The sequence below is a fragment of the Cetorhinus maximus genome, chromosome 12 (genome assembly GCF_964194155.1).
Source record: "Cetorhinus maximus chromosome 12, sCetMax3.hap1.1, whole genome shotgun sequence".
Lineage (NCBI taxonomy): Eukaryota > Metazoa > Chordata > Chondrichthyes > Lamniformes > Cetorhinidae > Cetorhinus > Cetorhinus maximus.
The window spans coordinates 73,163,778-73,186,690 of record NC_135890.1 but is presented as its reverse complement, the minus strand read 5'-3'; the positions used below and the strand labels follow the sequence as shown (position 1 = coordinate 73,186,690).

General features: G+C 41.9%; 1 protein-coding gene across 1 annotated transcript in view; it reads right to left on the bottom strand.

Moving 5' to 3' along the window:
• The window catches only part of mapk1 (mitogen-activated protein kinase 1), a 96,861-nt gene that overhangs the window by 27,665 nt on the left and 46,283 nt on the right, over positions 1-22,913 (bottom strand). Inside the window, exons 2-3 of the mRNA XM_078553869.1 lie at positions 11,159-11,341; positions 10,014-10,203 (exon numbers count right to left, since the gene is read on the bottom strand). Coding sequence (XP_078409995.1) covers positions 10,014-10,203; positions 11,159-11,341 — 373 coding nt within the window. The remainder of the gene's footprint in view (positions 1-10,013; positions 10,204-11,158; positions 11,342-22,913) is intronic.

Genomic DNA, 22,913 nt, shown 5'->3' with positions numbered 1-22,913 from the left:
GAATTAGTCTCAATCTGATCCGAACTGATGGGCTAACAGGTGAGCCTTTCAGCTATATAATTTCAACCTAATTACTGCTCATGGTTGAGCTGATAGAGAATTGAAAGTGATTTGATTAAAATAGGTCAAAACTGGCCAAAGAGTGACTAAAAATGGCAAGAAACCAGAGGCTCTATTAACCCCTTCCAGTTCCTGCATATTAAGCTCTGTTACTACTTTAAAATCATATTTTATAACAGTTTCAACATAGCATTTATACATCATCTCACATTATGCCCATTTTAGTGCTGTGCAGTCACAATAATAATGATACAGTACAGAGGGAGGGCACTTGACCAGTCATGCCTGTGCCAGCTCTTTGAAAGAGCTTTTCAATCAGCCCCATTGCCCTGTTTTCTTCTCCCCATAGCCCTGAAACATTTTCCACTTCAAGTATTTATCTAATTCCATTTTGAAAGTTATTGAATTTGCTACAACCACCCTTTCAGTGCATTCCAGATCATAAAACCTCACGGCATAGATGTGTTTCTCAAGTCGCCTCTGGTTCTTTTGCCAATCACCTTATGACCTTCATCAGCTTATTGATCCTCCTTCCACTGGAAGCAATTTCTCCTTATTTACTGGATCAAAATCATCCATAATGTAAAACATTACATCAAATCTTCCCTCAATCTTCTCTGCTCTCAGGAGAGCAACCCCAGTTCCTCTCGTCTCCACACAACTTGAGTCTGTCATTTACCATTCTAGTAAATTTCCTTTGCCACCTCTCCAAGGCCCAGAATTAGCCACAATACAGCAGCTGGGCCCCATCACTGTTTTACTTCCTTGCTTTTGGCTCTATTTATAAAGGCAAGGACCTCATTTGTCTTTTTTAACATTCTTCTCAACTTGCCCTGCCACGTGTAAAGAATTGTGTATGTATACCTCCAGGTCTCTGTTCCTGAACCCCACCCCCCCCTTTAAAGCCATACCGTTTAATTTACATCACCTCTCTTCACTCTTCCTACCAAAATGAAATTTAACAAGTCATCTGCCATGTGACCAGACTGCTCCTTTCCAGTCACTGTTTAGTAGATTTCCATGTTTTAGCTCACCTACAAACTTTGCAATTATGCTCTGTATACCCAATCCCAGGTCATTTACCTATATCAAAGAGTAATCCCACTATCAACCCTTGATGGATACCATAGCATATTCCCTCCAGTCTGAAAAATAACTTCACAACTACTCTCTCTCCCTTAGCCAATTATATGTCCATGCAGCCACCACCTTCTTAATCCCTCTTAATTTGGCTAACAAGTCTATTATGTGGTAATTTATTAAATATGTTGTCAACGTTCATATACATTTCAACTTCAAATCAAGTTGGTCAAACACTATTTGCCTTTATCAAATTCATGCTGACTTTCATTTACGAACCCACATTCTAAGTACCAATCACTCGTCCCAATTAATGCTCTAAACATTTATCCACTGACATTAGGCTGACTGGCCTGCAGTTGCCAGGTTTATACCTCTTCACTTTGAACAAGGGTGTAACCATTTGCAATATTTCAGTTCTCTGGCACTACTCCCATATCCAAGGAAGATTATGACTAGAGCCTCTGTAATTTTATTTCCCTCATGCAACCTACAGTGCATTCCATTTGGACCAAGTGGCTTTTCTTTTTCTTGAGCACTGCCAAGGAATAAAGCAAACTTAAGTAAACAAGATTGAAGTTACACAGTTAAAACAGTTTTACAAAACATCCCTAAAAAACACAAACCCACTTGGTCAGAATACACAAGTAAACTAGTGGGCAACAGCTCCCTTATAGATTTTAAACTATAAAAATCCAACAATATTACCCCAAGGCAAAACTGCTGTCACTTTAATAAAGGTATACCACATGATTTCTCACTCTTTTCCACTCTGCTGTGGAAATGAAAAAGAAAGATTCAAAACAGGTTGCTTTTTGAAAACAAAGACTTTTCTGGCTTGAACCTAGATGTCTGCTTCAGATTCATAACTTTCACACCTCCTCCCAGCACAGATCTGGTCTCAGGACATCTCCACCGAATAGCCACACATTTCAGCTCAACACCTTTCCTTAAATATCCTTCACCCCTTTTATCTTAGATTCCATTGTCCTAGCCACCTCTTCGAACTCAACTTTTACAAAATATAAAAATCTTTCATGTTTTCCTATCACCTCCACTTTCATGTCAAATAAAACTTAATAACCTTCCTTTGTTTACTTATGAAACCTTTGTAAATTGTAGAAGTCCCTTGTCACTTCTAAACTCCCCTTTGAAATTTAACGCTGAAAAGTCAAGTCCCTACCTATCACTGAATGCAAACTTTAAAACCCAACCTATTTACTTGTACTTCCAACTTTACCATAGCTTCTCATTACAAATGCATGCATCTAGCACCATTACCTTTCATCTCTCAGTTCCCACAGACAAGTTGTCTTTACAACCTTACCCCAGTTTAATTGATCATGGACACACAGGCACACACAGTCTTCTTTACAGAACACCACCATATTCCCAAAAATATTTTAAAACATTCATCTTCCCAGAAGCCAAACTGTGGGGTTGTGGGTACACAGAATCAGGGTGACAATCTGATTAAGAATAACCCTTGCAAGAGGTTTTCCTGCTGTTGAATGAAGTTATATTCCACGATTGTCACAGATGGACTTCCTCCCTTCCGGTTTGTAGAAATTAGTTATGGAGCCATCCTTGTAGTCTTGGGCACTGCATCCTGGTTCCAGATCAGGCATAAGAGTAGTGAGTTTCCTAACCATGCGAGTCCCTCTGTACTTGAATACTTCAGGTGGGATGCCATAGAAAGTTGCTTTATGGTCTTCGTGATTTCTGCTTGACAAGGATCGAGAACAAATGCTTCCAGAGTGCGCTGCTGTGTAAATGACTCAGTGGTATCATTGCACACTATATTATTGGTTTATGAGACTGCTGAAGTGCTCTGTCCAACAAAAGAGAATTTAATTCATCTTTGTTAGGAGCTGATTGCCATCTGTTGACAGGATGGGTGTCACACCATTGGTATTGAGGCTGCAAACTGATTGAAGGCCTTTATGTAGAGCCTTCAGGTTTTTTTTAAAATGAGCAAAAGCTTGAAGCTTATCAGCCTTGTTTACCCATCATCGGTTCTTCATCTCAGTTTGGCCTGCAACATGTGTTTTGAGTGATGGTATCTAGTGTTCCTTACTTCGATTTCTTGTCAGCTATAAAACAGGACCACTTGTATGCCAAACAGCATAAGCAGCAAGTGATAAATCCCACAACCAACGGATCAGATCTAAGCTCTGCCGTCCTGCCACATCCAGTCGTGAATGGTGGTGGACAATTAAACAATTTCATGGTTTAATGGTGGCTCCACGAATATCCCCATCCTCAATGATGGAGGAGCCCAGCACAGCAGTGCAAAAGATAAGGCTGAAACATTTGCAACAATCTTCAGCCAGAAGTGCCAAGTGGATGATCCATCGCGGCCTCCTCCGGAGGTCCCCATCATCACAGGTGCCAGTCTTCGGCCAATTCGATTCACTCCACGTGATATCAAGAAACGGCTGAAGGCACTGGATATTGCAAAGACCCTGACAATATTCCGGCAATAGTACTGAAGGCTTGTGCTCCAGAATTTGCCGCGCCCCTAGCCAAGCTGTTCCAGTACAGTTACAACACTGGCATCTATCCTGCTATGTGGAAAGTTGCCCAGGTATGTCCTGTACACAAAAGGCAGGACAAATCCAACCCGGCCAATTACCACCCCATCAGTCCACTCTCCATCATTAGTAAAGTAATGGAAGGGGTCATCAACAGTGCTATCAAGAGGCACTTGCTTAGCAATAACCTGCTCACTAACTGCAAACTGCTCACAGTTTGGGTTCCGCCAGGGCGACTCAGCGCCTGACCTCGTTACAGCCTTGGTTCAAACATGAACAAAAGAGCTGAACTCCTGAGGTGAGGTGAGAGTGGCTGCCCTTGACATCTAGGTAGCATTTGATTGAGTGTGCCATCAAGGAGCCGTAGCGAAACTGGCGTCAATCAGTTGTGGGAATCAGGAGGAAAACTCTCCGCTGGTTGGAGTCATACTTAGCTCAAAGGAAGATGGCTGTAGTTGTTGGAGGTCAGTCACCTCAGCTGCAGGACATCACTGCAGGAGTTCCTCAGGGTAATGTCCTAGGCCCAACCATCTTCAGCTGCTTCATCAATGACCTTCCTTCCATCATAAGGTCAGAAGTGGGGATGTTTGCCGATGATCGTACAATGTTCAGCACCATTCGCGATTCCTCAGATACTGAAGCAGTCCATGTCCAAATGCAGCAAGACCTGGATAATATGCAGGCTTGGGCTGACAAGTGGCAAGTAAAATTCACGCCACACAAGTGTCAGGCAATGACTATCTTCAACAAGAGAGAATCCAACCATCGCCCCTTGATGTTCAAAGGCATTACCATCACTGAATCCCCCACTATCAACATCCTGGGGGCTACCACTGATCAGAAACTGAACTGGACTAGCCATATCAATACTGTGGCTACAAGAGCAGGGCAGAGGCTAGGAATTATGTGATGAGTAATTCGCCTCCTGACTCCCCAAAGCCTGTCCACCATCTACAAGGCACAAGTCAGGAGCGTAATGGAATACTCCCCACTTGCCTGGATGAGTGCAGCTCCAACAACACTGAAGAAGCTGGACACCGTCCAGGACAAAGCAGTCCGTTTGATTGGCGCCACATCCACAAACATTCACTTCCTCCACCACCGACGTACAGTAGGAGCAGTATGTACCATCTACAAGATGCACTGCAGGAATTCAGCGAGGTTCCTTGGACCACACCTTCCAAACCCACAACCACCACCACCTGGAAGTTTCCCTCCAAGTTACTCACCATCCTGACTTGGAACTATATTGCCGTTCCTTTACTGTCGCAGGGTCAAAATCCTGGAGCTCCCTTTCTAACAGCACTGTGGGTGTACCTACACCGCATGGGCTGCAGCGGTTCAAGAAGGCAGCTCACCACCACGTTCTCAAGGGCAGCTAGGGATGGGCAATAAATTCTGGCCCAGCCAGCGACACCCACATCCCATGAATGAAGTTTTTAAAATGGAAGACGTGTGAGCATTCTGCACGTTATCTAGAAGTCTTGGCTGCTGTTGTCAGACCAGGCTTAGTGCTTCAGTTTAACGAGTCCTAGAACCTCAGAAGCTCGGTTCGTGCAACGTTAGAACATTTATAGACAACACAATGAGACCAGAGCACAGAACAGCCCTCAAAGCCGGAAATAAAAACAGAAAATGCTAGAAGAACTGAGGCCTGGCAGCATTTATGGAGGGGAAACAGAGTTAATGTTTCGAGTCCAATATGGCTCTTCTTCAGAACCAGGACCAGTATTTTGCTTTTATTCTCACAGCCAGAGGCTGGGTCGGTACAACAGTGACATAGTCACTTCAAGCAAAATAAGACCACTGAGGAGTCTCAACTTGAGGGGGTTGCTGCAAGTTCAAGAGATTGGCAGGTCCAAGGGCCAGCCTCAACAGTCAGATGTGGGTTTTGCCATTCAATCTGAACTGGCACGCAAGCATGGCTCATTTCCTCTGGGGATCAACGATCGACTGATGGTTCTTTATTTAAGTCTTGTCAATAACCAGCATGCAACACTCTAGTGCCTTTGCCCAAAAAATGATACATACAAATGAGGTCAAAGGAGCATTCTGCGTTGATTTCAGCAAGATAACAGGACAAACTCATTATTCTTGATGATTTCAATACCCAAGTGGGCCCAGGCTGTAATAGATGGATAGGAGTACTCGGACACCACTGTATATACAGAGCAAACGCCAATGGCCAACTCTTCTTCTCCAGTGCAGCGAATTTGACTTAACCATCACAAGCAGAGTCTTCCAGCAAGCAGGCAAACTGAAGAACAACATGCATGCAGCCCGGATCCAAAAACACACACGGGTTGGACTATCTTATGACAGAAACACCTTAAGGAACTCTCTTAGAGGTGCAGAATGGTGGTCGGGAGTATCAAGTCCTACGAACATATGAATTAGGAGCAGGACTAGGCCACTCCGCCCCTCAAGCCTGCTCCGCCATTCAATAAGATCATGGCTGATCTGAATATAACCTCAACCCCATATTCCTCCCTACCCCCGATAACCTTTCATCCCCGTTAATCAAGAATCTGTCTAGCTCTGCCTTAAAAATATTCAAATAATCTGCTCCAAAGCCTTTTGAGGAAGTGATGCCTAGTTCTAGATTCTCCCACAAGAGGAAACATCCTCTCCACATCCACCCTGTCAAGACCTTAAAGGTTTCAATCAAGTCGCCTCTTACTCTAAATTCCAATGGATACAAGCCTAAACTGTCTAGCCTTTCCTCATAAGACAACACACCCATTCCTGGTGTTAGTCTAGTAAACCTTCTATGAACTGCTTCTAATGCATTTACATCTTTCTTTAAATAAGGAGACCAGTACTATACACAGCTGTAGATCCACCAATCCCCTGTACAACTGAAACATAACCTCCATACACTTGCAATCAATTTTCCTCACAATAAATGATAACATTCTATCAGCCTTCCTAATTACTAGCTGTACCTACATACTAACCTTGTGATTCATGCACTAGGACACTCAGATCCCTCTGAATCTCAGAGCTCTGCAATCTCTCACCATTTAGATAATAAGCTTTTTTATTCTTCCTGCCAAAAAGAACGGTTTCACATTTGCCCACATTATACTCCATTTGCCAGATCTCTGCCCACTCACTTAACACGTGTCACTTTGTAGCCTTCTTGCATCCTCTTCATAATTTACTTTCCTACCTATCTTTGTGTTGTCATCAAATTTAGCAAAAATTCCTTTGGTCCCTTCATCCAAGTCATTTATATAAATTGTAAAAAGCTGAGGTCCCAGCACTGATCCCTGTGGCACACCATTCGTCACATCCTGCCAACCAGAAAAAGGCCCATTTATGCCAACTCTTCTTCCTGTTAGCTAGCCAATCTTCTATCCATGCCAATATGCTACCCCCTACACCATGAGCTTTTATTTTCTGCAATAACCTTTGATATGGCATTTTATCAAATGCCTTTTGGAAATCTAAGTACAGTACATCCACAGTTTCCCTTTATCCACAGCACGTGCTTCCTTCAAAGAACACCAATAAATTGGTTAAATGTAGTTTCCTTTTTACAAAACCATGTTGATTTTGCCTGATGACCTTGAGCTTATCCAAGTGCCCTGCTATTACAGCTTTAATAATAGCTTCTAACATTTTCCCTTTGACAGATGTTAAGCTAACTGGCCTGTAGTTTCCTGCTTTCTGTCTCTCTCCCTTTTTGAATAAAGGAGTTACATTTGCTATTTTCCAATCTAATGGAGCCTTCCCCGAATCTAGGGATATTTGGAAAATTAACACCAATGCATCAACTATCTCACTAATCATTTCTTCCGAGAGCTTAGGGTGAAGTCCATCCTGGCCTGGGGATTTGTCAGTCTGCAGCCTCAACAATTTTCTTAGTACCACTTCCCTCGTGATTGTAATTTTCCTGAGTTCCTCCCACCCTTCCATTTCCTGATTTACAGCTATTTCCGGGATGTTACTCTATAGTGAAGACTGAAGCAAAATGCCTCTTTAATTCATCTGCCATCTCCCTACTTTCCATTAACAATTCCCCAGGCGCACTTTAGCTCACTTTTGACTCTTATTTAAATGTCTATCCGTCTTTGAAGATAAAATCTAAGGCGCTTCAGCACAGAGTCAAACCACAAAGGAAGCATGATAAAGCTTTTTTTAATTCGTTCAAGGGATGTGGGTGTCACTGACTGGGACAGCATTTATTACCCATTCCTTATTGCCCTTGAGAACTGAGTGGCTTGCTAGGCCATTTAAGAGGCAACCACATTGCTGTGGGTCTGGAGTCACACGTACGTCTGACCAGGTGGAGGGTTTTTACGACAACCGGCAAAAGTTTCATGGTTACATTTAGACTTTTAACTCCCATTTTTTACTGAATTCAAATTTCACCATCTACCGTGGTGGGATTCGAACCCAGGTCCCTAGACTTTACCCTGGGTATCTGGAGCACTAGTCCATGACACTACCACCTCCGCAGCTGTTCTGAAGGACATGGCCAAGTGACAAGAGATGAGAACAGGAACACAAACGAGCCATAGGAATTGCTGACATCCTGAGAGCCACTCTGCCATTGAAGACTTTTCCCTTTAGTGTTACTATCCTAGTCTATATTAGGATATACTGAAGTTCCCACCATCCTGTAGCGCTTTCATCTTTCTGTAATTCACCTGAAACTTTTCTCCTCTAACTCCTTTCCATAATTTGGTGCCTACTAAATACACCCAGTAACATAATCCTCTGTTGTTCTTTAATTTTAGCCAAAGATTGCAGTCTTTGAACCCTCATGTACATTACTCCTTTCTAGTGCTGTAACAGTATCTTTGATCAATATGGCCACCTCCTTATCTTTTTTCCCCCCCGAGTTGTAACTTTCAACTAGCGTCGCAAAGTGCTGGCCCACAGAAATTAAAAGAAATAAATACCTACTTACCTGGGCTTGAGAATTGCACTGCCACTTCCGTTTGCCAGAGCTGCTTGGGGCCTGCGTCGAAAGAAACCTTGCAGGCCCCAGCAAAGTGTTTACCCAGTGTATTCAAGGAGGATATGCCCCCTTTCTTACAGCACTTGCTACCATAGAGCAGGAAAGCTTAAAGGGACAGGGTAAAGGTAAGTGAATAGGATTTGCGGGGCTGGGGTCAGAACTCAAGGGGGGCAGGGGGTTGTCGGAGGTCTGGGGGGGGGGGGGGGGGGGGGGGGGGGAGTGAAGAGAAGATGGGGAGTTGGGAGTCCTGTGGTGTCGGTCTGTGTCTTCACAATAGTTACCCAGAAGTTACAAGAGGTTTTTATTCTTCTAACTTTTTCTGGGTAACAACTGATATAACCCCGGTGGAACCATTGAAGTCTGCGATTTCAATCGGGTGGTTCCCAGCACAGCACAATTGTCCAGAGGAAGTTAGCACTTCTGGGCAATTGCAGTGCAAACCCTTGCCGGGGAACTTGCCAGAGGGATTCCCCCAGCCCTTCTTTGGGGTTCCCCCAAATCCGATGCTGGGGAGCACGGAAGTTATGGGCCCCTATCTTTCCCAACAGGCATATTGTACCCATTCTTTGCCTTGTTTGAGCCAGGTCTCCATTACTGTTGCTATATGTTAATCCCACGTGGCTGCTCATGCCTGCAGCTCACCAGCCTTATTTTCAACATTGTATGCATTAGTGCACATGCACTCCAAACCCATCATTTGTCTCTCATTTCCCCATCTGATCTGTCCTATTTCTGAACTACTCTTTATTCTACTTCTTCATATCTCTCCCAATTCTCTCTGTACCTTATACCTCCTCTGTAATGGGTCATTTAGATTCCCAGACCCCTCACCCTGCCAAATTATTTTAAACCGTCCCCCGCAGCACAGGTTAACCTCCCTGAGAGAACATTGACCTAACACTTTTGAGGTGCAATCCATCTTTCTTGTACCGCATCGCCAAGTTCCCATCCAAGTAATACACTATTGTGACTTGGAAATATATCATTGCTCCTTCATTGTCACAGGGTAAAATCATGGAACTTCCTACTTAAAAGCACGGCGGGAGTACCATCATTACAAGGACCAACAGTTATTTAAGGCGGCAGCTTATCACCTTCTCAAGAGCAATTAGGAATGGGCAATAAATGCTGGCCTTGACATTGATACCCACATCTTGTGAACTAATTTTAAAAAATGACTTTCCTGCTGTAGAAATCTGAAGACCTTCCTCTGGCATCATTTTTCCAGCCACGCACTAATCACACTCCTGCAACAGTAAGCAGACAACTGGATGGGACTGCAGTGCCCGAGTGGCCACTGGTACATCAACATTCACTCTCAATTGCTTGTCAACCCCTCTGGAAAAAAAGGGGAATGTAATGAGACTAACCTTCAGGTCACAGGTGGTGTTGAGCAGTAGGTTGGATGGTTTGAGATCCCGGTGAAGGACATTGGCAGAGTGGATGTACTTTAACCCTCGCAGGATCTGATACAGGAAGTAACAGATGTGATCATTGCTAAGATGCTGAGTCTTCAGCAGTTTATACAGGTCTGTTTCCATCAGATCCTGTACAATGTACCTGGGAATAAAAGTCAAGGAAGCCACAAATATTCCCAACATAGAATACCCTGTTTAAAGCTATGCATTCTGTTAAAGAAAAATGAAACAGCAAAACTCACAATTTAACTCATGAGAGACTTGCAGTTTTAGTGACATTCTATTGATTTTTGCAATTTGACTCTAAAACATGCAAGTCAAATGGAAAATTCTCACCATCTATTTCATGCAACCTTGTTCCTTAATCACATTCCAGAGCTATCAATTTCTCAGAAGTGCTTCCTCTGAGTGGGTCATAAACTAAGCACTCCCCCGTTTGGTCAGGAGGGTGTAGCAATATGTGCCCTCTCGATATATGAATGACTATTGAATTATATCCAGTGAACAGCACTGCACCAGTCTCCAAAAAGATTGACATAATGGTACCAACATTTACATCCAGTTATTGTAATGATTTATAGTAAGATGACATGTGGATTCATGATTTTTGTTCATTTTTGGGAGTGTATTTATGCACTCAAGGTGAGGAGGGAAGTTAGTGCTGAGAAATGGAACATTTTGTCAGAGTGATTTTATTCTGGAATTAGGTGTAGCACAAGCATATGCTGAGTAAAGCTTCATCTATTCTGTCCTAACAAGATTCTTTGATAGCAGAGTCAGAAGAGCACTCTTGCTGCACAAGTCTAAATTCTACCAAACTCCACACCTGCCATCTTTGTAGGCTTGCAGCAAGGTTGAAAATCACTGCAAAAAATATATACCTATCTGCCTTTGAGCAAACACTCACCAGGAATTGAGTTGATACTGCTCATTTCCTTTCATGCAAAACCCTTACAACTAGCACATACAAGGAACTTTCATCGCATTAGCCCAGGTTGGATGCAAACTCATGTTCAAGAGATGAAAGGCAGAATGCTAACCCTGTACATCAAGCAGCCATATATTTTTTTAAAAACGCTACTGTATAACCAGGATACACATCTTTCATCTGCTCAATGGTGGGGGCTCGGATGATGTCATTGATGCCGATGATATTCTCATGTTTGAAGCGCAGCAGGATTTTAATCTCACGCAGAGTCCGCTGGCAGTATGTCTGGTGTTCAAAAGGGCTGATCTTTTTGATGGCCACACGGACTTTATTCACGTTGTCATGGGCTGAGCTGTAAAGACAGACATAACGTTTCACTGGGGTAGAACACAAATTCATCAAAAGGCTAGCACCCTAGAGAGACCAACACTCAGTAATAAATCTACAGGACATGGAAAAATATGTATATTTTTAACAAACCATAACCTTAAAGAAAGAGACAGATAACAATGGTTAAATCTTCTAAAAACATCAGGACAAAGGATTACCAGTTGAGTGACAGATTAAATGCTCATCAGCAGCTTCCCTAATATGTCAATAGGCTACACAATGGAATATGTGGACGAAGGCCCCCTAATAAATTATAATCTCATTTGGGGACAGATGAACAGTCACTGTTCACTCATAGGAAGTGAGTAGGGTGGAGAAGAGAAGCGATTAATATCAAAGAGCTCTAACAAACTGATCAAACACAATTCTAATTTCACCCCTTTTTCGTTATCGTTTGCAGTTTCTAAAGTTTTCTGAATCCGCTTGCCCACTACTAATCTTTGCAGCATTGTATGCCTTTCCTTTCAATATGATACCATCCTCAACCTCCTTAGTTAGCCACAGACACTGCATCCTTCTCAAAGAGTCTTCCTCAATGGAATAACCTTGTTGAGTGTTATGAAATATCTCTAAATTCTGTCACTGCTTCTCTACCAACTTACCTTTTAACCTATTTCCCAATCTACTTTAGCCAACCCTGTTTTCCTACCGTTGTAATTGCTTTTAAGTTTAAATTAAATATTTTAATTAAATTGGCATTCGCACAAAACAAGATCTACTGTGCATCAACCAATTTATGCAAGACATGCCATAACTTAAACTGCACCTTCCAAGTCAATTTAACATTAGAGGATCGGCTCCATAAATTATACCTGATAAATAAGAACGGTTTTTGAAGAGTTGTTTCACAACCCTTACCTCACTGTGAATGTGTGAATTACATACTTGCAATAAACTCGATGGTAGCGTACGTGTTCCCGCCTGTGTACATGTCATGCTCACTCGCAATATCCTGAATCATCTGACATTTATCATGTAGGCCAAGAATGATCAAGCCTCTTAGATTTGAGGGTTGATTGGATGCATACCATGGAACTTTGAGCATGCACATATGGTCTTAGTCCATATTCTCATGAATTTACACATCTCAAACGGGGAAACCTGGGTGTTCTTTGTGGGCTAAGTGCCACTGCTTGCGTGACAAACAACAACTGGACCTCAGCTCTAAACTCATGAAAGATGGCCAATAGGACAGGTTGCCTTATGGCTACCAATACCTGTGGAATTGTGGCCCAACCAGTCATTGGCTCTAGGAAAGGAGGGGAAGAAACTGGATGAAAACATTAACAAGCAATGTACTAAAATTGCAGGGAGAGGAGGAGGAAGAGGAAATCATCCCAAACCTGACAAGAAACTGAGGCCATTACGCCATTTTTCATCAGTTAGAAATACCATAGTGACAAGAGACAGGTAGATGAGAAAGCTAATTTTGCAGATAAGTCAGGCTGTTTAGAATGTCACTGGGCCTGCTAATGCTCATTTCTGTGCATGCTTTGCAGGTTCGCTAAAACTCCAACATCTGAATTAATTCAAATCTTTTGGGCAGTAACCCAGTCACAGCAAAAGGAGAAAGTGTATGCACTCACCCTGAGGCAGTGCATCTTTCAGTGTAAGGTTTCAACTGCTCTCAAGGAGTTAAAACATATCAGTTGAAGATAACACAATAGGTGAGGTTCTTGAGGCTCTGAAGAGTCATGCAGACTCAAAATGTTAACTCTGTTTTTCTCTCCACAGATGCTGTTAGACCTGCTGAGTTTTTCCAGCATTTTCTGTTCTTGTTTCAGGTGAGGTTCTTGTACTGTCAGCTGAACTGCAACAAACACCTAATGGTACAATTGTAGATTTTGGCCTGAGGTTCAATGCAATCTGGAGGGAGCATTTTGCATTGTGTAATATTAGGGTGAAGTAACTTAGGTCAATTCGAAGCAATGAATTAGAAACAAAAAGGATACCAACGTCTTGATAACTGCACTGGTGTAATCACCAAAATAAAAATGCACAGGTATCAATAGACTAAATGTGGCTAGAGACTTTGCTGCCTTCCAATCATACATGGGCACAATACACACACGTACAAACAGCTGGCAAACGATAACATGCAGCTGACCAGTCAAATGCGGTGTCAGTACTGCTGGGCACTGAATGGTTACAAGCATATGGGGTTTACAGCTGCATAAGCAAGTTGGTTGTATCTTGGTTTTTGCATTGGTCATGCAGGCTCATTAAAATAAACCCAGGACTTTTAAAAAATTTATAGATTAGCAGCCAAGGCCCATTTTCTACTGGCTTTTCTTGACCTCCATCAGCCTAAGGCCAGTAATTGTGTTGCTTGCTTTGGTGGCTAGGTCATGATGGACCTTTTGACATCACCACTCTGCACACATGCAACAGCCAAAATGACATTAAATCTGCGCTTGCATGGCCTCACATTAGAAAGGTAAGTGAGAGCAACACAATCATGCTTGGCTACAATCCAAACTGTGGCATACTGTGCAATTACTTAATATCCTTTTTATCCAGCTCCAGCTCACGTGTTCAACATCCTGATAAAGATAAAGGCAATGAGATTATTGAAGAGTGCAAGCTTTCACCAGCCCAGCAAGAATTTATGGTTCAAGAAACTAAAAGAAATACTGGCTCTGATTTTTCAGTCAGTGGGGGAGAAACAGCAGGCACCATTCATTACATTTATAACTGCCAACAGACATTTCGCGAGATTCAGAGCGGCAATTTACAGTTTTTAAGAGACCATCTCCAGTAGGGTGCTCTCTACGGTTGATCTGTGACACAGAAGCAGGACAGCAATGTAGCTCTTCAACCAGACTGAAGAATCCACACAGATATGCAGTCTAAACAGTGAGTATAAATTAGAATGCTCAATTCATTGGAAAAGAGAGCGAAAGAAAGATTGAATTGAGATAAGATACAGAAAGAAAAACTTTTTAAAAATCTCCAATAATTAAATTCTGATTGAATGAGACTCAATACACTTAAAATTAAATGCTCTGTGTCAGTGAGGTTGTTAGGCAATAATGAAGACTTGTGCCATTAAAAATTTACTTACACCTGAGTATGCTAGCCCTAACCTTTTCTGGCGCGTTTAGTGGGCAAGAATGCCACCTTCATAACATGCATTTCAATGCTGAGGCTATCAGCAAGGTATTGATGCAACAAGAGCTTAGAGGAGCAGGGCAAATCGGACAACTTCCAGATTTTTGGTCTAACAGCGCATGTTCAGGCTCAGGAACTGCTGTCTATTTGCTCCCTAATAACGGTGAGTGCTGATAGTCAGCTGTTATCATTGCAAAATACCAGCCATTGTGAATGTTGGACACAAAACACCGGAAATATTTAATAGGTCAATCGACATTTGGAAATAAAAAGCTATCCCTGATTTCACTAATTCTGAAGAACCGCACTTGAAATATTAAATATATCCTTTGTTTGCACTTATGGCAATTTCTCTGCATTTACAGTTCTATTCCGCTTAATTTTGGGGTTAGCTTTTGCAAGAAATATAGCTATTTTATTGACAGATGGAACGATAATGTACTTGAAATAAACATGGTGTTTCAGATGAAACAGCTCATGTGTAAAGTGCCACGGAAGTCTGTGGTAGCAGAGGGAGATCCTAAGCTATATGGTTAGTACATTGCCTACCATATGTAGATCATTCCCACCACTGTACACAATTACTGTTTAAAACAGGCCATTTGCACACAAGTATTCAGCCCGCTCCTTTACTTTCATAAAATCGGTGGCTTTGTCTTGCAGCAGCTGAACATGCTTGCACTGTTAGATTTGCATTTTTAAATTTGCAGTCTGCATGAAACAAAAGATGGAAACTTGACACTCTAAGGCACTATTATATATTCAAACAGCAGATTGTAAGCACTGGTGACAGTCTTCAGCCTAGTCGTCTTCTGCCCAGCAACAGGTCTTTAGAGCTTCAAATAATGTACAAGATGGTGATCACTTGCACAAAATCCAAACTCACGTGTACAGATTGCCACAAGCTGATTATTTATAGACTAAAGGCATGTCAAGGTCGTCAATGGATTTTTACTGCCCTGGTAAGCATTGCTGCTTCATTGTCTGCACTCCAAGCGTAAAGTCCCCTCGTCAAAGCAAAGCTTAAGCAGTAATATTACAATTACATACAAGGAGAGACAACAGGACAAAGAGGGCAATTTCCAACAAATACAGTTCTTTTATTTAAACAACCAATGAGATTATAATGATTTCAAATTATCTGCAGGCTGAGGTTTCAATCTTTTCTTCAATGTAACCGAGAATCAATCATGGCTGAGTAATTCAATTAGTTAAGCGCCCAAATTAAATTTGTCCCCCTAATGAAAAACAGGTGCATAATTTCTCATTTTTGTCCCAGACAAGGTTGTCAATGCACAGGCTGTATAGCCATTTCATAGACTGTATAGGTGTGCCTCAACACATCCTGATGGCTATGCCCCAACAGCATACATTGTGGTTTTACTGAGCAGGCTAGTGAAAAATGAACTGCACAAGTTATATAATGTATAACAAAACAGGTTGACAAGAAGTGGCTAATGAACAATCTACTGCATAAATAGACACACTAAGCAACAAACTCAGTCTAACATCTTGGTCTAACATCTTGACCACTAAGTCCAATCTCAATTTGTGCTTATGTTTGAAGCCAATGGGTGGGCCCTGTTTAAAACGGATGAGTGTCCAATTGGTATTAGTTACATCCATTAGGATATTCTGAAACATACCAACGAGCCACTTTATTCTCAAGTTTTAAACAGGCATTGCTTAATTACACAACCACTCTGGGAAGATGCCATCAAATTTCTATAATTAAATGTTACCACAGAAAGAGGCACTGCTGCTTTATGATCAGCAAGTAAGTCTGGAACAGTGGATACAAATTTGGTTAAAGCACTCAATCAAGACATTTGACAGGCTTCCCAAATGGGTTAGTGGATAAAGGTACCACACAGTGTAGTACTCAGCTATATAGGCCAGATGGGTCCAGGTTAAATTTACAGCTTGTGTTGAGATAGTTAATCTCAGCTGCAGCAGCAGCTGGGGTAAAGGTTTAAAAAGAACTCTGTTCCCAACAAGTGAAAATGTGTTGACAGCAGAGAGGAAAAAAAGTCAAGGTAGTTTTACTTGCCAATAATCTGTTTCAGATCACAAGTGAATAACTACTTGGGTAAGCTACAAAAGAATTGCTGCTGTTAGATGCATTAATCCCAGCAGAGGGGAAAGCACTAGCAAAGACTTTGCCAATTCACCTTTGTACAATATTGAGCTTAAACGTCTCCAGTGAGGATAGATAATTAAATGGTCTAGGTGAGTTCCACACCTGAATCTGCATGATTGGATAAGAAAGATGGGCTGAATGACCAGCCCTCACCTCTTTTTATCCCCATCCTCAAAAAGATTTCAATGTGTGTGTCAATATGCATCCTTTTCACAGATCATTCAAGCAGGGAGCCAAAACACAAGCCAGCAAATCAGTGATACTGGAATTAGCCCAAGTCTGTTGGAATAAATTTGACCATTTACATCTACATGGCTCCGCCAAAATAAAAAGAGTTTCCTCAAAGTGCATCTTGGCAAGATAAGTTTACTACACCTCATCCATTTCATCAACAGAGGGAGAGCAACAAAGGACAGCGATTCATTTGAACTAATTTCTGTGTTAGAATGCATAAAAGATGTTTTTACTGAAAGCCGAACTGCAGCACATGTATGGGAGGGGCGGGATTCCAAACAGCACTCCAATCAATCAGTAACATAAAGCAAGTATGCTCAGGTCAACCATATTTGATCAAGACAAATTTTGTCTTGCCAAGATGACTAAACTGACGCCAAACATACAGTCTTATCAATTTTACAAAAAGGCAGGTATCATTTAATTGAGGGATTGGCATAGCTTTAATTGGGAGATTGGCATATTTATCCCCTTCTCATGTCAGGCAGGCAACCTATTACCTAACTCCTATAACTGTAAATGAGTAAACTGGCAGGGAGGTGGCGTTGTTGAGAGCATGGGGGCATAACCTTAATATTAGAGCCAGGATGTTCAGGGATTATGAGGTGAGGAGGCACTTCTTTAGACAAAGGGTGTGGAAATCTTGAACATTCTCCTCCAAAAAGTTGTTCGACCTAGGTCAATTAAAAATTTCAAAGCTGAGATTGATAAAACTTTGTTATGCAAGGGTATTAAACATTATGGAAACAAGATGGTTAGATGAAGTTAAGATACAGATTAAGCATGATTTAACTGAATTGTGGGACAGGCTCAAGGGGTTGAATAGCCTGCTCCTGTTCCTTTGAGAAAGAGCAATTACTCTCCCTCTGGAGAAACATCTAACAACTCCGCTACATTCCATTTTCAAGGTAACATTAGCAGCCACAGACAGCCATCAAGACTAAGCCTGTTACACAACTTTATATGGGATTGTTTGTAATCTATAATTTTCCATTATACCTCTGTACAGTAATGGCATTCTCACCAAAACCTCATTTCCTGTCAGCTGACTTCATAATTCTATTGTAATGGATGCAAAATATCTTCATTTCCTGCCATTTAACATTCTAAACAGAAACAGAGGGTCACAATGGCAATTACAGAAATAAGAGTTAAGCAAAACTCCAATAAAGTAACTACCCAGACTACAAATTAAGTCTTTTATATTTAGGAATTACAACTCTCACAAAATAGGCTCAGATGACAAAGCTACTACAGCTTTGAAATCATATCCAAACATCAAGTACTTTAGTGATCATTCATCCAGTTTATTCAATCTCTAGCTTAGTTGACTGCCTTCAGTGAATAAAATACATTGGTATCAAGAACAAAGAACATAGCATTGAAAGATCAGCTTAAAATGAACAATCATCCAAAGATAACTTAAGACAGTCCTAGTTGGTATGTTTGATTGCAACATCTGATAGCCCCTGCACCACCTCCTGAAACTATAAGCCATTAGGGCACACAGTGGGTTAGAGAAAAAAGAATATTCACATTTGCATCAAGAGTCCGGGTTTAAAAGGAAAGAGGAAATGGATGTCGGCTGATTGCACATATTTTAATAGAAAAACTATTCATATTTCCCTTGGGTGAGTGGGTCAATAGTCAGAGGTCACATTTAAAATCACAGGCAAAAGATTTAAAGCGGAGGTGAGGAGAATTCTGCCAGGATCTCAAGTGTCCTATCTGAAAAAATGGTGGAAGATGATTATGTAAATAATTTCAGATGGTATTTGGACATGTGCTCGAGGATGAGGAACTTACAGGATTATGGACAAAAAGCAGGGGCGCGGGGCTAAGCACTGTTGCTCTTTCAGAGCCGGCACAGGCATAATGGGCCAAATAACCACATTCAATACGTGCTGTTTGTAGGATGCTATGATCTTATTTGACCACCTTCACAGAAGAGAACTATAATGTATTTATTCAGTTGCATCTCCTTAAAAGTGAAACTCTAAAGGCCTAATGATCAATTCTTGTTAGGAACAGTGGCTAACAAATTAATCTTTCTTAATTTGTGAAAAATAATGGAATTGATCATCATGAGCAAACTTGAGGATTATCTGTACGATATTAGCGTAGAAAACAGCATTAATTCAAAAAAGGAAAATCCTGACTGATTAATCACTCAACTGATTTGAGGAAGTGATAATGGAAGTGGGCTCTGGAATACTCCAATACGGTATCCTCAGACGTTTGACAAAAATCTATTAGTTGAGTCAAAGCTTCGATGATGCAGGTAAACCGTAGAAATGGATAAGAAACTGGCTAAAAGATTAAAAAAAAGCAGGTATTTGTTCAAGGAGTTATGCCGTATTGAAAGCATTACCGTTTCTAAACTGTGTCAATGATTTGGTTTCAGAACCTCAATGTCAATTAATCAAACCAAGCTAGCAGAGCAATAGAATCAGAGTGGGCAACTCAAATTACAGAATAAGCTGGGTAAAATTTGTAAGCAGTAGAAAAATGGCATGAGACTTCATGAGGACAAATGTGAAGTCTTCTGCATAAGAAAAACGATCAACATGAATTATGTTGAAATTGAGAGATCTAAGAATCTTACATCAATGTTCAATGTATTTAAAACTCAGAACAGCAGTTAACAAAGCCAACAGAACATTGAACTATAATCGCCAGAGTACAGTCACAAGTAATGATCAAACTGTTTAATGCTCTGGTCAGGCTATACTTCTAGTACGGTGCCCCGCCTGGTTACCAAGATACAAGTGAGTCATTGACATACTGGAAATAGTGCTGAGATGTTGATCCCTAGTGTCAAAGATCTGAGTTATACGACAAGACTGGAGAATCTTTGGCTTTTCAGCCTTCAATAAATCATTGGAGCGGTGGCCATGCTGCACAGCAGAAGAAACTCTGTTACAAAGTAATCAATATATGAAATTCATTTCTGTATAGAGTAGTGCAGGCAAAAACACATGAAATAATTTAGACAACGGAATGACACAATGGAGGGAGCTTAAGGTTCTTTCTTGATAGATCGAAGCGGAACCAACTGGTCTTCTTCATCCCCAATTTTCTTGGGAAATAATTATGTTTCAGCATTAAGCACCCTATGTGCTCCCTTCTCGATCAAGTATGTATAAAAAAGTGCAGAAAGCTCAAGAAACAAGAATACAGGAGAGTAAAATACAATTAAAAGAACGAAAAAAGGAAATTAACTATACAGATGTTAAGAAACCGGAGCATGAAATTTACGCTCCACTCATGAAAACAGCTGGGAAATAACAGGCATGCAACAGATTTACACAATTAAACTTACATTAAGTATTTGTTCATCTGATGGGACTGAACCTCGAGTGTCAATTTGACTCGTGGTACTCAACTCCAAATCAGAGGGTTGTGGATTCAAGCCTGTATCCAGGACTTAGTACATAGCCAAGGATGACACTTCAGTACAACATTAAAGGACTGCTGCATAGTTGTAGGTATTGTCTTTTCAATGGTATATATCTGCTTGGTAAGGTGAGCGTAAAAATCTTACAGCACTAGAAGCTGGAGAGTTCTGCCAAGGTCACAGCCGACACACATCCCTCAACCAACATTACCACTGCTGTTTGTGGGACCCTGGTATTCAAAAATCACTGATGTTTCCCTGCGTAACAGCATGACTATACTTCAAGGTAATTCAGTGGCTATGAAGTGCTTAGGAATGTCCAAATGAAAAATACCAAATGTATGATGGTTTTCTTTCTAATACCATTCCTACTGCAACACACTCCTGGCCAGCCTCCATAATTCTACCGTCCACAAACTTGGGATTATTCAAGACTCTGCTGCCCATGTCATAACTCAGACCAAGTCCTGGTCACCTGTTTCCCCTATGCTCACTGATCTACTTTGGCTCTCAGTCAAGCAATACCTTGATTTTAAAATTCTCATCCTCACTTTCAAATCTCTCCATGGGCCCATGCCTCCGGAACTCTGACTTCCTCCAGCGTTACAGCAGCAGCACAACCGCCTCCTCCTCGCTACTCCAGTTCTGACTTTTTAGAGCATTTCAGATTCTATTCACTCCTCCACTGGCGGCTATGCCTTCAGCTGTCAAGGTCCTAAACTCTGGAATTCTCTCCTTGTGCATCCCCTCCTCACTCTCATTCCTCCTTTCAGATGACAATTCAGTGCAGCACTTTTGACACTGTACTCTGATCAAGCTTCTGGCCATTGCCTTAATATCTCATGAGACTTGGTGTCAAATTTTCTTTTGTAATGCTTGAAAAGCACCTTGGAATGTTTTACTACATTAAAGGTGCTTTATAAATGCAAATTAAGAAAATGTTCTGCATTAGAATTATAATATAAAAGCAAAAAGCTGCGGATGCTGGAAATCCAAAACAAAAACAAAAATACCTGGAAAAACTCAGCAGGTCTGACACCATCTGTGGAGAGGAATACAGTTAACGTTTCGAGTCCCTATGACTCTTCAACAGAACGAAGGAAAATTAGACAAGAGGTGAAATATAAGCTGGTATAGGTGTGGGGGGGGGGGACAGGTAGAGCTGGATAGAGGGCCAGTGATAGGTGGAGGTTGCCAAAAGATGTCATAGACAAAAGGTCAAAGAGGTGTTGACGGTGGTGATATTAGCTAAGAAATGTGCTAATGGTGACATTAAGGGAAGAAAGCAGGACGAGCAAGGTACAGATAGCCCTAGTGGGAGTGGGGTGGGGGGGAAGGGATCGAAATAGGCTAAAAGGTAGAGATAAAACAATGGATGGAAATACATTTAAAAATAATGGAAATAGGTGGGAAAAGAAAAATATATATAAATTATTGGAAAAGAGGGGGAACGGAAAGGGGGTGGGGATGGAGGAGAGAGTTCATGATCTAAAGTTGTTGAACTCAATATTCAGTCTGGAAGACTGTAAAGTGCCTAAGCGGAAGATGAGGTGCTGTTCCTCCAGTTTGCGTTGAGCTTCACTAGAACATTGCAGCAGGCCAAGGACAGACATGTGGGCATGAGAGCAGGGTGGTGTGTTGAAATGGCAAGCGACAGGGAGGTCTGGGTCATTCTTGCAGACAGACCGAAGGTGTTCCGCAAAGCGGTCGCCCAGTCTGCGTTTGGTCTCTCCAATGTAGAGGAAACCGCATTGGGAGCAGCGAACGCAGTAGACTAAATTGAGGGAAGTGCAAGTGAAATGCTGCTTCACTTGAAAGGAGTGTTTGGGCCCTTGGACGTTGAGAAGGGGGGAAGTAAAGGGGCAGGTGTTGCACGGGAAGGTGCTGTGGGAGGGGGTTGAGGTGTAGGGGGAGTGGATCAGGGTGTCCCAGAGGGAACGATCCCTGCGGAATGCCGCCAGAGTGGGGTGAAGGGAAGATGTGTTTGGTGGTGGCATCATGCTGGAGTTGGCGGAAATGGCGCAGGATGATCCTTTGAATGTGGAGGCTGGTGGGGTGATAAGTGAGGACAAGGGGGACCCTATCATGGTTCTAGGAGGGAGAGGAAGGCGTGAGGGCGGATGTGCGGGAAATGAGCCGGACACGGTTGAGGACCCTGTCAACCACCATGGGTGGAAAACCTCAGTTAAGGAAGGAGGAAGACATGTCAGAGGAACTGTTTTTGAAAGTGGCATCATCAGAACAGATGCGACGGAGGCGAAGAAAGTGAGAGAATGGGATGGAGTCCTTACAGGAAGCGGGGTGTGAGTAGATGTAGTCAAGGTAGCTGTGGGAGTTGGTAGGCTTGTAATGAATATTGGTGGTCTATCACCAGAAATTGAGACAGAGGTCAAGGAAGGGAAGGGAAGTGTTCCATGTGAAAATGATGGAGGGGTGGAAATTGGAAGCAAAATTAATAAATTTTTCCAGGTCCAGACGAGGGCATGAAGCAACACCGAAGCAGTCATCAATGTACCGGAGAAAGAGTTGTGGGAGGGGGCCGGAGTAGGACTGGAACAAGGAATGTTCCACATACCCCATAAAGAGACAGGCATAGCTGGGGCCCATGTGGGTACCCATAGCCACACCTTTTATTTGGAGGAAGTGAGACGA